The 17216-nt window shown below is 36.4% G+C and overlaps 1 protein-coding gene across 3 annotated transcripts in view; it reads left to right on the top strand.

Annotated features, from left to right (window-relative positions):
* The first annotated feature begins 396 nt into the window (after positions 1–396).
* PDCD4 (programmed cell death 4 (neoplastic transformation inhibitor)) overlaps positions 397–17216 on the top strand; it is a 27484-nt gene continuing 10664 nt past the window's right edge. The window contains exons 1-7 of one of the 3 annotated variants that reach the window (XM_011967537.1): positions 397–618; positions 4799–4903; positions 5516–5601; positions 10070–10372; positions 11853–11947; positions 14093–14206; positions 16500–16721. In XM_011967537.1, coding sequence (XP_011822927.1) covers positions 5592–5601; positions 10070–10372; positions 11853–11947; positions 14093–14206; positions 16500–16721 — 744 coding nt within the window. In that variant the 5' untranslated portion in view covers positions 397–618; positions 4799–4903; positions 5516–5591. The remainder of the gene's footprint in view (positions 619–4798; positions 4904–5515; positions 5602–10069; positions 10373–11852; positions 11948–14092; positions 14207–16499; positions 16722–17216) is intronic. The other 2 variants (XM_011967538.1, XM_011967536.1) reach the window with 2 other exon arrangements.

Here is a 17216-nt window from a genome sequence, read left to right as displayed (position 1 = left end):
GAGAGAAACTTCTTAGCATGGGATCTGCAGAAACTAGAAGTCATGGAGAAAGCAGGGGCCAGAGGGAGGAGGAATCGGGCAGGCTGATCACTTGGAGTGTTCGCCTAAGGAGTGTCTAGAAATGGAGGCAGCGACGTCAGGAAGCTCAAAACCTGTGCTTCAGCCCAGTTTGCAGAACGCCCTGTGAGGAGAATGGGTGAGCTGGGACTAGGCAGCTTCATCCTCGTTCCCATCCCCCAGCACTGCCCTTTTCCCGACGCTCCCATCTCGCCACGCTTCCCAACACACCCCCACCCCGGCTTCCCGCTCCGCTCCCGCTCCAGCCAGTCCCAGGAACCACAAGCGCATGCGCCCTCCGCGCCCCTCCCCAACTTTCCACGTTTCACTCCTCTCCCCTTTCCGCCTCAGCTCCGGCTCCACCGCCACGATTGGCCAGCCGACCACCCGGCCTTGGCCAATAAGCGCCGCCCTCTCGCCCCCGTGTTACTGGGTAGAAGAAAACAAAAACAAACAGAGCGAGAGGGGCCAGAGACTCTCCGAGGCGGCGGCAGAGCCAGAAGAGCGGGGTCGGGGCCGGCTGACCAGGGACCTGGGCGAGCAGCGGCAGGGGCCGGAGGGGTCAGTACCAGTAGGCGCGGCTCACACGCTCGGGAAGACTGCGCCCTCTCCCCCATCCCCCCTCGGAGGCAGCCGCGCGATGGGAGGGGGCGGGGGCGTGGGGGCCGCGGCCCTGTCAGGTCCGGGCCAGCGGTGCGGGGCCCCGGCTGCCTCCTCGTAGCCCCATAGGTCCAGCCGCGCCCGCCCCAACGCCCCGGACTGCGGGCAGCCGGCCCGGTTCCCTCTTTCTGGGCCCAGCCTGGAGCGTGGTGGCGCGGGCCCGCCCCCTCCCGGAGCCCTCTTCCCACTGAGAGGGGCGCGCGGGACGCTTGCCCTCGAAGGTCTCCCTCAACCCACCTCCCCCACTGGCGGAGGTTGAATTCAGGGGCCGGGATTGGAAGGCGTGTTTCCGGCTGGACTGAAATCCTGTGAGGAAGATTCGCGCCCTCCCCGCCCCCTGCTCTCCCTGGGAATTCTCTGAAGATGCGCCCCCCTGCTCGGCGTGACCCTGGAGCTCCGTTCCTGGCCCCGGCCCAGCCCCTTCCGGGGGCCGACCCGGGCTGGGGACTTCGGGGGTCCTGGCCTGAGCCCGCTGCAGGAGAAAGGGCCCGGCCGCTGTGGGGAGGGGCCGCGCGCTAGCCTCACTGGGGGGGCCCTAGGAAGCGAACGCGTGCCCGCCGCCCGAGCCCCGCGGGAACTTCGCCGAGCCAGTCCTCCGGCAAAGGGTCTCCTTTTTTTTTAGTTCAGGTAAAATAGAGTCTCCCAGAGAAAACAAAGCTGGGAAGGGGGCCCCCTTTCTGTGAAACGCATGCCGTCTGCTGCATTTGTCAGTTTGATGCTGTAACGTACGTGGAGTTTTGCAAGAGCTTCAAAACTGTCTGCAGACGTCAATGTCGCCCACCTATCCCTTGTGAGAACTCGCGACATAGCCAGCGGCTGTGTAGTGTCTACAAATGATGATCAGAAATGCGACTACACGTCTGGCAAAAAAGGGTTTCCCTTGTTTTTTAACTTGTATTTTTACTTTAATTTTTATGATTTTGATAACGTGACTTTTTTTGGGAAACCACCAAGTGCTTTTTAAGCAAGGAGTTACTGGCATTTATACCCTTAATATTCCTTCACTATAGGCTTATTGAATACCTTAATATTTCAGTAAGTGTCTTTGAATTATAATTGATTGGCTTTTTCTGTGGTACTAATGTGAAAGGAAAAATAATTGTTAGGACTGCAAAAATAAATGCCACTTGAATATTATCTGTAGTGCTTACTTTTGCATTACTGTAGTAGAATGCTTTTAGCTGGTTTTAAGCTGCTAATTAGCTGTTTGTAGCCGGAGAATGAATACAAGTAATCCTAGTTAATAAATGGCCAAAGCTTGACTCCCCAAAATGCCAGAGCAATTTATGAGGTATATTTCAGGAAATACATATATATTTCGTGGGAGAGTGGAGGGTCTATCTCTTAGGGAATGTTTTGGCAATTGAATACTTCTGATTGCTTGTTTCATGTAACAATGAAGAAAAGGACAGTGTTTAATGTCAGCCTTCATTTTCTTCTAACTTGTATGTATAGTTTTTTCATCGAAAATTCATTTTTGTAGGTTAGTATGAAGGAAATAGGGTTTGGATTTTTTGCTTTATATTTTCTTGTTTGGGCCAAGTAAGGGTGGTTAAATAAATTGGAAAAAATCCTACTACTTTAAAGAGAAGAAAAACGTAGAACATGTCTTATGCTTATCTAAACTCTTAAAACGTGTTTGTTGCTCTCAAATATGACTTGAGTTCTTGATCAGGTTATCATTGCCTAACGACACAGGACTATTAAGATAACTTTGTTTTTATCTTAATAAAAGAGATGATAGTCATTTCCTGACAGTTTTCTTTGTTTGACGGAATGCCTTCTGTATAATAGTTTAAAATAATTATTTTTAGTGTTTGGAAAACAGCATTTAAAAGTTTGATTTAACAGCAGAAGTCTGTTTTAATAAGCTTCTGGTAATCCTTGAAAATAATCTTCCTGTGGGTTATTAAAATCTTGGATTGAACTTGTGCAAACAGTACTGGATTTGGAAGGTCTGAATTCTCGTCCTGGCTGTTCCACTAAGCAGCTGGCTGTCGTTGGACATATCACCTATCCTCTCTGAATCTGTTTAGTTGTGTGTAAGGTGGAATACTTACCTGAAGATTGTTCTGTAAGGTACATTAAATAATACATGTACAATTCTTTTTGAATTGTAAAGGGCTTTATAAACATTAGTTATAATCATTTCACTTATTGGGCTCTGCAGAAAATATTCTCTCAAAGGTTATGCTTTCATCAAGAATGAAAAAGACTTTGTAATGGAACTCTAAAAAACTGAAACACATATGACATTATTCCTTTCCTATATGTAATTCATGCATGGAATTAAAACAGAATGTAGCCTTTTCAGCCATGAAGGATGCTGAATGTTTAGATTTGCAAATCATTTTTGTTCATGTATTTATATGAATCTCTACATATTTTTAAGATTTTTTTTCATATCTAAAGTTGGTGGGAGTTGTATTAAAAAGTGATTTTAAAGATTCACATTATTTTATTCTAAATAGAATTAGAGAATGATTTCACCGTTTTGTTAAGTTCCCAAGCAATATGATAGCATGTTAGTCTGAGGATTATGCCATAGTAAGAAGCTTATAGGCCGGGTAGTGGCTCACGCCTGTAATCCCAGCACTTTGGGAGGCCGAGGCGGGCGGATCATGAGGTCAGGAGATCGAGACCATCCTGGCTAACACGGTGAAACCCCGTCTCTACTAAAAATACAAAAAATTAGTCGGGCGTGGTGGTGGGCACCTGTAGTGCCAGCCACTCAGGAGGCTGAGGCAGGAGAATGGTGTGAACCTGGGAGGCGGAGCTTGCAGTGAGCCAGAGATCACACCACTGCACTCCAGCCTGGGCAACAGAGCAAGACTGCATCTCAAAAAAAAAAAAAAAAAACCTTACAATTTTAACACAAGGTCCATTTGTTTTTGCTTCGCAAAATAGTACCCTTTTCTGAAGAAAAGGGCTATAAACTTGTGTTAGCAAATAATAGTATATAATGTGGAATTTAAAAGTCAGTTTCACCTTTGAGTCCCAGGAGGCTCTGCATATATCATTGTTATCCTTAAATGACATCTAACAGTAGGTTACGTTATATGGAAAAAAATGTGCTTTTCTGTAATTAGGCATTTCCATTAATTTGTGCATTTTATATCTCTGAAGAGCACACTGCTAGCAGCCTGATTGTAAATGACTGGAAGGACTTATATCCAACCTATGTGACTTAAACATACACTTAAGTACTCTAAACCACTATTTAAAAAATACTTCTAGAGAGATTCTGAAATCTTAATTTGGTTGCACTTTTTCTGGTAATATATTTTTTGAAAACTATTTTGATATTTCTTTCATATAACATTGGATCTGTATCACTAAGTTAATTGTCTAAAAGGTAACTGATTTCATCAAACCTTCCAGGATTAATAATTTTTAAGCCATTTTGAAACTGAGGCCTAAAATACTGAGATGCTTATCTCGTTGTACGTACTCCTTTCTGAAATGATCAGATTTTTAAAAAATGGATTTCTCATATAAGTAATATTATCAAAAAAGCTGATTTTAAAAGTTTCTCCCAATCTCAAAGTCTTATTCTGGTAATTATAGACCTAGGTAATGAGTGGCAGATATATCTGCCTTTCAGATATGCCGTAATGTGAAAAATAACACAGTCATGTGATATTCTTTATTAACTAAAACTGTGTTGTTTTTATTTTGGAGTAGTTCTCATAATTCATTGGTAGGGAACTATCCAGTATTTATATTCCTATATATGTACATCAGATTAATTTTGAGGCTTAGTATTCCTAAAAGATTTGGATGTGTGTATTTTTTTTAACTTGACACATATCGCAAACATATCTTTTAATTCCAGTTAAAGGGGTGCTTTGGCACATGCTGAAATCTGGAATTTTTTTTTGACTTAGATAAATTTATCAAGAAGATTGGAACCAAATGTTAATTAGGGTAAGTTGTCTTTGAAAGTAAAGTGAACTCTTTTATTTAATGGAATTATGTTTTTTGTTGTTGTTTGTTTTTACAGTGTGCTTAAGTTTAATTCAGCTTAATTACGTCAGTTTAAAAGATGTTGAAGCTTTCTTTTTTTGTTTTAAAAAAACAGATTCTGAAGGAAGACTTCCATTTGGTAATTTGTTTAATCAGTGCAAGTGAAATTAAGGAAAAATGGATGTAGAAAGTGAGCAGATACTGAATGTAAACCCTGCAGGTAAGTAAGAATTTCCTTTTTTTTTTTTTTTTTTTTTTTTTCTTCGTCTTGGGATAAGATCTTGCTCTGTCACCCAGGTTGTAGTGCAGTGGTGTGTGATCATGGCTCGCTGCAGTTTCCACTTTCCTAGGCTTAAGAGATCCTCCCCTATCTCAGCCTCCTCAGCAGCTGGGACAACAGGCATGTGCCACCACACCAGGCTAATTTTTTATTTTTTGTAGGGAGAGAATTTCACTATGTGGCCCGGGCTGAATATCTTAAACCTTGACTATGTTGTGAGTAAGCTTCAGACCATTCCATATTTTATAAGAACATGATAGAAAAACTATCTTTAAATACTGCTTTATTCATGCTATAAGAAAACAGGCTATATTATTTTTAAAGTCAGGTTTGTGATTTTTATTTTCATGGGAATTCATTACACATCCTATTTTTCTGTGTATCCTTTCACATTCCACACATTCCTATCCTGCATTATGTAGTACAGAATAGAGAAGAATAGTGAGCCTGCTTATTTTCACATGGGCTAGTTAGTGATTTCTGTAATATTAACTTACTGGTATCTTTTGATATCTTTCTTAACGAATAATTTTTATATTCTGAATTACCTAGGGTATTTTCCCTAATTCTCCATGGTGCTTCAATAGTATGTTATTATCATAAAAATGAACAAAGTTTTGTGGAATAGATGACCAAATGTGAGTAGCTCAAGACGATTTAAAATGTATTTATAGTTTTCAAAATCATCTCCCCAAAAAGGTAATTAGAATTGTATAATATCTGAATAGTGAGAACAGTTCATATTGGTATACTTTAGATAATTCTTTGCCTTATAATTTTATTAATATTGAAAGCTGTGTATTTTCTGTCATTTTAAGTGTATTTCATTACTACATCTTTATTTCTTCAATGACAACTCACTATTGTTTACAACATACATAGTTTTCTTTGATCTGAACAAACATGTTGAATTTGAAGCTTCTTTACCATTGTTTATTTACAGATCTTTTTAAAGTGTGGTAAAAAATTGAAAAAATTTTTATGTAATTAACGATCATTTCTGTGCTGCTATGTACAGAAGCTGTATGAGTATGCTTTAGGGTTATAAATGGGTAATATATACCTACTTAATTGAGATGGGGATGGTAATAGAGTTTAAGAATATATTTTACATATAGGTAATTGCTACTTTTCTGCACTGTCCAGTATGGTAACCACTAGCTACATGTGGTTATTATTACTCCTGGGCTCAAGTGATCCTCCCTCTTCAGCCTCCTCAGTAGCTGGATTATAGGCGTGTGCACCACTGCGCTTCGCCACATGTGTTTGTTGAGTACTTGAAATGTGGCTACTCTGAGTTGAGATGAAGGTCAACTATCTCAATAATTTTTTACATTGCTTGCATGTTGAGATGATATTATGGTTATATTAGATTAAATAAAATTTATTTAAATTAATTTCACCTGGTTTTACTTTTTAATGTGGTTACTGGAAAATTTAAAATTTCTTATGTAACTTGCATTCTATTTCTATCAGAAATAGAAACATAGCTTTAAAATGTATACTTTTTTTCCTAACTACAATAAGACCTAGTTTTAACCCTGTTCTTGGTGCTTCTGTCCAGCACTGCCTTAAAATAAAAAACTTGTTCTTCAATATTTGGATAGGCGTAAGACAGACCCTCTTTGTAGTAAATTCTTTCTATAGCAATCCAAGTCACACTCTTACTCTTTTACTTGGAGGAAGTAGGTTATTTATTCTGACCTTCAGTTTCTTAGTGTATAAAATTGGGATATAAACACCCTCTGTATAGATTTATAATTAGGATTTAGTGAGATACTGTATATGTGTGTTAAGTCTGTGAAGCACATACTAGGTATGTGTAATACATGAAAATGTGGTAATATTCTAATTATGCCACTCATTGGACACCAGTAATTGAAAATGTGATTTTCGGGTGCTGTGGTCATATACAATTAGAGTGGTTACTATTGAGATGTCAGAATTCAGAAAGAGGGAATTAGTACACAATAGAAAACAATTTTGAAGTCATCACATTCTGTACTCAGGTTATCATTTTAATTTTGGTTTTCTTAAAGTCAGCTCAATAGGGGCTATGGAACTCCAACACTTAGGTTAGTATGAATAACAAAATATAAAGCAATTAATATAAACATGGGTTAAAAATTATAAGGTCAAATATATAAATTATACTGAGAGAGAATGTTTACTGCTGCAGAGACATAAACATACTTGAAAGAATATTAAAATGGTTGAAGAAAAGAAAACTTGATTATGGGAAATAGATACATTTAAATTGAATACTCCAAGGGACAGTTTAAGACATTTTATTATAGTTCTGAGTCCTGTGTCTTCTGGACTAGTTTTGTGGTTCACCTTAATAGTGCAATGATGAAAGCACTATGTTACAGGTAGATATTTAATGTTTTTCTCAACCATCCACTCTTACATGAAAATGTCATCTAATTTATCTGATCCTGGTCTTTCTGCCCCTTCTACTTAATCATTTTTGTTTATCTCTCTTTACTTTCACTCCCTTGTCCATCTCTGTTTCTTTAGCTGTCAATACTCTGCTGTATTCCAGTTTTGTATTTTCTGTAGTTATAGTCATATGGGATTAAAAATGTGGGTTTGAATCCTAGCCATAATCCTTTCTAGATATGTAACTTCTTGTGAAACACATTCCTTCTGTAAAATGAGGATAAACAGTTTCTTTCTACAGCTTTTGAGGCTTATAGACCACATATGTAAAGTGCCTAGCATAGAACCTGGTATCTAATAGGTACCATGTAGTGTGGAACCTGGAATCTAATAGTTGACAATAGTAGTGGTAATGATGAAAGAAACAGTACTACGGCTGCTTCCATTAAGACTGTAATTACTGCTGATGGTTGTGATGATGTCTCAAACACACCATCCTAACACTGGCTTCTCACCAGTTCGAAAACTTTTAAGGCATTGTTCCACTTCTCGTTAATCGTAGATACATTCTGCTTAAAAGCCTTTATTATTTTCCTTAAAAGTATAACATTATTATTTTCCCACAGTTACTACCCTTGCTCTTTACCAGTTAGCTTGTGACTGAATTACTGAAACATTTTCTTAGTGGTTTCCCACTTTATACCTCTTTTTGTAATATACTCAATATTCTTCTGCCAAATGAATCCCTCCCATCTCCTTCCTATGATATCTAACTTAAGCTCTGACAATTTTAGTGTGGGAGTAGTTAGCAGTGATTCTGGTGAGGTAAGCAAGGGCAAGATCAAGTTACAAGGTAAAGAGTTTACATTTTGCCCGGCTGCAGTGGCTCACGCCTGTAATCCCAGCACTTTGGGAGACCGAGGCGGGCGGATCACGAGGTCAGGAGATCAAGACCATCCTGGCTAACACAGTGAAACCCTGTCTCTGCTAACAACACAAAAAAATTAGCCGGGCGTGGTGGCGGGAGCCTGTAGTCCCAGCTACTTGGGAGGGTGAGGCAGGAGAATGGCGTGAACCTGGGAGGCGGAGCTTGCAGTGAGCTGAGATTGCGCCACTGCACTCCAGCCTGGGCGACAGAGCGAGACTCTGTCTCAAAAAAAAAAAAGAGTTTACATTTTTTGTGACATAATGGGATTACTTTTAAAGGATCTTCAGTGAGGGCATGCATGAGAAAATCAGTCTTCATTCAGTATAGTTTGAAGACTGGAGGCAGGGAGACTACTTAGGAGACTAGTGAAATAATTTGGCTCTAATAGATGATTTTGTTTAAAATAAAACATTCCCACCTTCCTAAGTATGTCAAGAATTGTAAAGATTTAAACACATGTAGGCTTTTTATAGGTTGATGAAAATTTTTGGTTTGAATATATCTTAAAACGTTGAAGTCCATGCACATAGACCTGACATGTTATAATTATCTTTAGGCATATAGAAAATGATTTGAGTGATTCAGCTCTGATTTGAGTTAACAATAATGAACAAAACTCTGGCCCAGTGGTAGCTAATTCTGTAGCCTTTCTGACTTAAAGAGCTTTCAGGGCAAAGTCAAGTGCCTCCACTTGATCTCCATGGAATTTGAGTATGAAGGACACTCTGCTAGGTGATGGGGATGCAGAGAAGGACATACAGTCTAGTTGTGGTTTCTCATTTGAAGCGTATGACTTAGTTGGAAGAAAAAGACTGTTATATAAAAAGAAAGTGATTTCCATGACGTGTTGAATGAATAGTACGTGAGCAATTAGTGTTACTGTAGCTAGAGTTGTAAGGGAAGTTTTAATGGAGGGAGTAAGACTTGGGGTATATCCTAAAGGATTTTGATAACTGAAAATAACAATGAGGGTGACATTCTAAGTAGGGGAACCACTGGAAACTCCAGTATGTTGATCTCTTTTAGAAGAATCAATTTTATATAGGCTGGAAGATTTTCAGGATGGTAAGTAATATGAGAACAGTTTAGGGAGATGAATTAGGACTTTGAGATGATGGCTTTTCTTGAAAGCAAACTTTATCTTGAGGCAGTAAAGCATCAGCAGTTCAGCTTAACAATCATATGGATTGTTTGCTAAATTCCTTTCGTTCTTTTCTGGATTACTAATAGATCTTAAGTATTTATACCTAGTTACGGGATGTTTGGCAAATCATTTAAACATTCTCAGCCTTAGTTTCCTTATCTGTCCTCAATGTTATAATAACTAACTGCCAAACTTGTGCATAAATAAATGATAGAGTGTCTAGTACAATGCCTGATAAATAATAGTAGGCATTCTATAAATATTAGTTTGTGTCTCTTCTCAAGATGCTTTGTCTTTTCTTAATATCTCCAATTGCTTAACTCTCTTAGCTCATAAAAGTCTAAGGGTTTTATATTTGGTGTTGCTGTTAGCATAGATTTTATGATCTAAACACGTGAAATAACATGCTTCTTTTGGTAAACTTTGTTAAAATTCAGTGCCTTGGTTTACTTTCCTTGATAATGTGAAAAATAATCTTATTTAGTTGTTGTTTATTAGATTGAAGTAGATGAAATTCCCAATATGCGACTGTAATTTACCTGCAAAAATGGTCGTGTCATGTGATTCAACCTAATGTAACTTACCACTATGTCTGTAAAACAGTAGATACTTAAAATACTTAGAATTTTCTTTCTTCATTTTTCTCTTTAAGATCCTGATAATTTAAGTGACTGTCTCTTTTCTGGTGATGAAGAAAACACTGGGACTGAGGAAATAAAGAATGAAATAAATGGAAATTGGATTTCAGCATCCTCCATTAATGAAGCTAGAATTAATGCCAAGGCAAAAAGGCGGCTAAGGAAAAACTCATCCCGGGACTCTGGCAGAGGCGATTCGGTCAGCGACAATGGGAGTGACGCCCTTAGAAGTGGAGTAACTGTGCCAACCAGTCCAAAGGGAAGGTTGCTGGATAGGCGATCCAGATCTGGGAAAGGAAGGGGACTACCAAAGAAAGGTTGGTATATATCATGTCCAACAAATGGAAGATAAACAAGTGGAAAAAAATTGTCTGGTTCTTGTACTACAATTTCCTTGTTCTAGGAATGAGAGAAATTCAAACAGTGATAATATAAGGCTTTACAGTTTGTATATATTTTTACTTAGTAATAAGGTGAGGACCATCTCACTTTTTCTTTAGGTTGATCTTTTTTCTTGTTTGAGTAGATTTAATTTTCTTTAGTAAAATGTTAACGGTTTATTTCCAGCAAAATATGCACTGATGTTTTTCACTGTTATGAGTTTTGCATATGTTCTCTAAGTTTGAAAGGAGTCAGAAATCCATCATACTTATTTAATTAATATAATTATGTCCATTACTACTACTAGTAAACATAAATTTGATAACATCTGGATCTGAATTTTAATGTTTTCCGAGATCTGGTTGTGAGTTCTCATTAGCTCTTTATTTTGGGTTCTGTAGTGCATTGGTCTGTTTCACTGCTGTATCTCTAGTACCTGAAATAGTGACTAGCACGTCATAGACAAATATTTGTTGATTAAGAGTTTTCTGATGATTTCATCATCTTTTGAATGGTGGGAACTTCAATTTATAGCGTAGGCTTCTTGTAAAATGTTTTTGTGATGTCAAAAATTACTTTTGTTGAATGGCTCTGCAATCATGGTTTATATCAAAATGAAACCTGGTTATCAGATTCTGTTTTGGTCTGATGGCAAGGATATAGTTGGTACAAAATAAAACCCTCCAAAAACAGAAATGTTGGTGACATTGTAAAGGTTCTTTAAAAAATAATGTAGTGCATTGGTCCTTAAAACATTTCAGTAAGTTGATGTAGAAAAGCAACTTCGAAAATTGGAATTGTTAAGCTTCTATTGGTTGTTTTGTATTTAGAAAATAGAATTTTCAGGGCTGTTAATGCTTAAAAGCAATTAGTTATTGTTTTCTATATTTGTAATATATTGCTTAATAGTGTGGTTTAATGTGTACTTTTATATTTAAAGAGTACAGTATTTGACTTTAAAATATTTTATGGTGGTTACTGTCCTTTTTTGTTAAATAATCTTTCCCTTGTTGAGTTTTCTATGCTACGCTTTACTGGCCCAGCATGTTTCTTTTTGTCTTGGTCCCAAAGAAATGTCGAATAAAATTTAGAGCTCAGCTGCAATATCATCCCCTTTGAGGTCCTCAGTATAGCTATTTTTTATCTTTATTTGTTTTTGCTTTTATTTTAAAGTATCTGCTTTTTTAGTTTTTAACTTCATAAGCTATTTGAACTTAATGTTTTCAGAAATATTGAAAGAGTGGTCTGAACAAAAAGGAAACCAATAGGGAAAGAAAACTGGAAGAAAAACTAACATAGACATTAAATACAATTTTTTTTAGCTGTTATTTAACATTGGAACATTTAGGATTATTTTAGATTTCAACAAATTGATGAATTTTATGTTTTTTCTTTCTCAATTCTAAACTTTTTCAGGTGGTGCAGGAGGCAAAGGTGTCTGGGGTACACCTGGACAGGTGTATGATGTGGAGGAGGTAGATGTGAAAGATCCTAACTATGATGATGACCAGGTATCAGTGCTTTGCTTTTTCATAATATTTAAAATGTTTATGAACTTTTTTGACTCCATGTTTGTAATTTACTCATACATGTGTCAAATCATATGTATATATGTTTTGGATTAGGAAACCAAGTAAACTGACAGTAATATATGCATAACTTTCACTTGGTTTCCATAGTGAGTCAGAAATAGCTCTTTACAAATTCACTTAGGATTATTAAGTTGACCATTTTTCAGTAAATTCTGTTAATATAGTTTGTTTCTATAGTAATGATAATTGAGAATATCTTCTTTTGAATATTATGAGTTAGAGATACTAGGTTGCTTTTAAATATTACCGTTTAGAATGGTAACTATATAATAAATTTTGTTTTGGGGATGTGCATCTTTTAGGGATAATGCTGAAAATGTAAATTTTTAATAAGATTGTGTAGTGAATTTTTAATATTTTTTTAATGGAAATTTTAAAGTAGAATAGTATAATCTGCTTGTACTCTTCTCTTAGCTTTACAAACTTAAATAATTACAAACTCATAGGCAGTCTTGTTTCATTCCATTTACTCTCTGTCTTCTCTTGGCCTGTTTGCCCTACCCTGTTTTGGATTAGTTTGAAGCAAATCCCAAACATTTTGATTATGTTTTTTGAAAATCATGTCTTTGCATAAGGTAAGACACGGTGATGGAAATTTTAGACAGGAAAATGTTAGGAGTATATGTTACATTGTTTTTATTTTGTGTTGTATGTATGTATTTAACTGTTTTAAGTAATAGTTGGACATGGAAATATTTCTAAGAGAATATGAAAAATATGAAACTAGTAGGATTCAAGTACTGTAGAATCTTTGCTAAAAATGTCTTAATCTTTCAAGTATATGTTTTTAGGCTGAAGCCAGTCACAGGTTGCAAATATAGCAGTCCCCTCTTATCCGTGGTTTCACTTTCTGCAGTTTCAGTTACCCATGGTCCAATGTGGTTTGAAAATACTGATTGGAAGCTTTCAGAAGTAATTCATAAGTTTTAAATTGCATGCCATTCTGAGTAGTATGATGAGATCTCCCGCTGTCCAGCTTCATCCACCTCATCCTGCCTAGGATGTGAGCCATTCCGTTGTCCAGTGTGTATCTGCAATGTATACACTACTCGTGCATTCGTCACATGGTAGCTGTCTAGGTTATCAGATTGAAAAAACAGTATTTATTGGGTTTGGTACTATCTGTGGTTTCAGGCATCCTCTGACAGGGCTTGGAACATACACCCTGTAGATAAGGGGGGGCACTACATTTCAGAGCTTGTTTTGCATGGGGAGAGAGGAGTGGTTCGATGATGTATGTTAATCTTCTTTTTGAAATTTCAATTGAACAGTGCTTTTTTCCTTAGAGATTTTTTTCTGCCACTACAACCTTGATCTTTGTGTTATACTTTTTATTATAATAATGTTAATTGTGAAGGCTTTGGTTTCTGCTTCTTTTTTTCTAAAAGTGAAGTTTTAACTAAAATACCATATATGATAGGAAGCCATCATGAAGCTTTTTGGTTACCGAAAGATTGGTTTTGAGAGAGACATAAAAATTTTGAGAGAAAAAATTAAGACATGGGGGTTGGGAGCAAATTATGTATTTGCTATGGTTAATGGCTCTAATCTATATATTGGCTTATTCTGATTTTGTAAAAGAGCAGTGACATACACATTCTACTATTTTTATTATTATTTTATTACTATTTTCTAGCTTTGTTGTCCATGCTGGAGTGCAGTGATGAATTAATTATAGCTCACTGCAGCCTCAAACTCTTGGGCTTAAGAGAGCCTTCTGCCTCAGCTTCCTGAGTAGCTAGGACTACAGGTGCAGGCTACCATGCCTGGCTAATTTTTAAAATTTTTTTGTAGAGACAGGGTTTTGCTATGTTGCCCCGGCTAGTATTGAACTCCTGGCCTCAAGTGAACCTCCTGCTTTTGCTTCCCAAAGTGTTGGGATTGTAGGTGTGAGTCTCCTTGCCTGGCCTAGATTCTGTTTTTATGTGATGAATGTATGTAGCATGTCTTTGTCTTGTGCTAAGTGGGGATTATTAACTACTTAGAATAAAAAATTATACAACAATTTCATTTGTTTATTTGCATTTTGTTTTTTATAACTCTTACTCCCTTTTCCCCTCACAGGAGAACTGTGTTTATGAAACTGTAGTTTTGCCTTTGGATGAAAGGGCATTTGAGAAGACTTTAACACCAATCATACAGGAATATTTTGAGCATGGAGATACTAATGAAGTTGCGGTAGGTTTAAAGTTGCAAGTGTAATTTATTTAATATAGGAGAGAAGACATCTTTTATAAGCAAAATACATCTAGAATGATCTTGGGTCACTGAATAAATTTAATCATTTTCTTTTGCATAAGTGAATTTCTAAAAAATGGAATAAAATCTCATTACATTAAAATAGTTATATATTTGGGATGTGATGAGAGCTATGTGCCATTTTCTTCTCTGAAAAATGACAATATTTTAATAATTTTTATAATGATAATTTGTAATGTATATGAATTTATAAAATCTGTTTTTATAATTTATAAGATATAATTTTAGCAGTTTGAGGGCACTTATAGACCCCCCTGAAACCTCTTCAGGGACCTCAGACAAGAATGCCTGACATAGTTTCATTTTTTTGACATTTATTTCAAGTATGTTCAGAAGTAGGATAAGATTTCTTTGTACTTTGTCCAAAAAAAAACCCCCACAAATAATAAAGATTTGAAAAAGAATTAGAAACCATGAGAATAATTATGAATTGTTCATAAAGTAAATTTAGGATAAAATAAAACTATTGGTCAGTTAGGATTATTGAATTAAAGTAATATAATTGTAACCCTTAGAAGACTTTGATCATTTAGATTCTTAAAATTTAGACTAGACTTTTATGATTTGTCTGGTACTGTGAGGTTTGTTATCTTTGGATTTGTAGGATTTGAATATAAGACAAATATTTGTTCTGTGCATACCATCTGGAGGGATTTGTAATAGGTGATTCTTGCCCTTTTGAAGCCCAGTCAAGTGAAAGAAATGATATGTAAACAGATTATTAAAGTATGTGAAACATTCTGTTATAGAGGAAAAGTTTCCATGAGTCTGTGAGGGCAGGGACTGTTGAAATCTTGTTATCTACCTCGCATAAGACCATCTGTATACTACATATCTATTAACTGAGTAGGTTTGGAAAGCATAAAATAGAGAGTAATAGTAGAGATGATTCTCTGCTGTTCTGAAGGATGGTGAGGAGTTCGCCAGTTAAGATAGTTTTCCAGGAAAGAGGAGTATCATGTTTGAGGGTAATGGATTAGTTGTTAAAGTGCAGTCAATGAAGATGAACTGTAGTGAGTGAGAAGAGATTACTAACAAGGACACCAGTTAGGTGGCTGTGAAATAGTTCTGGCACTCTCTTAGTGGTGTATCATGATTTAAAGATTCTAAGAAAACTTTCATTAAAGAGGAGGGCACTCTAACTGAATTAGAACTTAGCTTCTAGAGTCAGACTACCTTTATTCCGCTTTCAGTTTGGCTACTCCAGCTGTGTGCCCTCTCTGCTTTGAGTATGGTAGGTATGATAATTTAATACTCAAAGGGCTATTTGAGTATTAAATAAGATAATATAAATAAAGAGGCTATTACAATGCCTGATACATTAGTCAATAAGTATTAGCTGCAGCTATTATATTTCTAATAGGAAATTTTAAATTTACCCCAGAATTTTAAACCAATAATCCCATTTAAAAACAGTTGTTTAAGATCTAATTTTAAACTTGATACAGAAGTGTAAAGTGAATTTTTATTTCAAGAGAAGGCTTTGAAGAAAAGTAGAATATAAATAGCTTATGATAATGTAAAATGAATTTCTCCACAAATTCTCATAAAGCAGTATTTATAGAAATAATAGATTGTAAGGCAGGTTAGTTACTCCTAATACCAATCTTAGCAATATTATGTAGTTTAATGAACTAGCCATGAGCTGCATAATGATGTTTCCATGACAGACTGCATATATACCTGTGGTCTCAAATAATACTCTTTACTATATCTTTTCTGTGTTTAGATAGGTAACCATTGTGTTATAGTTGTCTACAGTATTCAGTATAGTAACATACTATACAGGTTTGTAGCCCAGGAGCAATAGGTTATACCATATAGCCTACATGTAGGCTATGCCATTTAGGTTTGTGTAAGTACACTCTATAATGATTGCACACTGATGAAATCACCTGAATGGTGAATTTCTCAGAATGTATCCATGTCGTTAAGTGACCCATGACAGTATTTTAAATGTATTTCACATTTTTGAATTTAGCGATGTTAAGGCAGTTAAAGCTTGACAAAGTGGATCAATGTCTAATTTATGCACAGGGAAAAAAGGTGTATTTATCCTATCTCCTAAAACATGACTGTGTCTTTTAATTATTTCCGAAGAGTGAGAGGTAAAGACATATAGATAAAAGCTTGATTTTTCAAAAATAAAATTTTATTGAACTGTAGGTAGTGATACACGTTAAAAATGTTTTTAAATTATTTTTTTGAACAGGAAATGTTAAGAGATTTAAATCTTGGTGAAATGAAAAGTGGAGTACCGGTGTTGGCAGTGTCCTTAGCATTGGAGGGGAAGGCTAGTCATAGAGAGATGACATCTAAGCTTCTTTCTGACCTTTGTGGGACAGTAATGAGCACAAGTGATGTGGAAAAATCATTTGATAAATTGTTGAAAGATCTACCTGAATTAGCATTGGATACTCCTAGAGCACCACAGGTTTGTATGATTCTTCTTTTTGTTCATTCTCTCCCACGACTATACTCCTAATTGTGGAAGTAATGTATACTCCTAGGAAATTTTAGTAGATGGAAGGGGATGGCCCACATTTCCTACCACACCGAACTACCCCTCTAACATTTCGGTGTATTTTTTCCTAGTTCTTTTGTTTTTTAAACATGGTCTTCATCATGCTATAAATTTAATGTTATGTTGTACTTTTCCCCCATGATCTGTGTAGTTTTTAGTTCTTTTTTTTTTGTTTTGCCATATAGTCTTTATTATATGTAGTTGTTTTATTAACTAAGATTTTTTAAAAATGTAGGTTACGATTGCTTCACTAATGTTCATTATAAAAAATCAGGAATAAGACTCTTCCCTTTTGTAGCTTTGAAAACATGTGAAATTGTTATTGTCAAAAGTTTTTAATCAAGGTAAAATCATTTTACCTAAAACATTAATTTAGAAATAGAATATAGGCATGTCAGTTCCTAA

Source organism: Mandrillus leucophaeus, unplaced genomic scaffold (genome assembly GCF_000951045.1).
Source record: "Mandrillus leucophaeus isolate KB7577 unplaced genomic scaffold, Mleu.le_1.0 Scaffold80, whole genome shotgun sequence".
Lineage (NCBI taxonomy): Eukaryota > Metazoa > Chordata > Mammalia > Primates > Cercopithecidae > Mandrillus > Mandrillus leucophaeus.
Note: the sequence above shows the minus strand (reverse complement) of the source record. Positions and strands in the feature narration are given on the sequence as shown.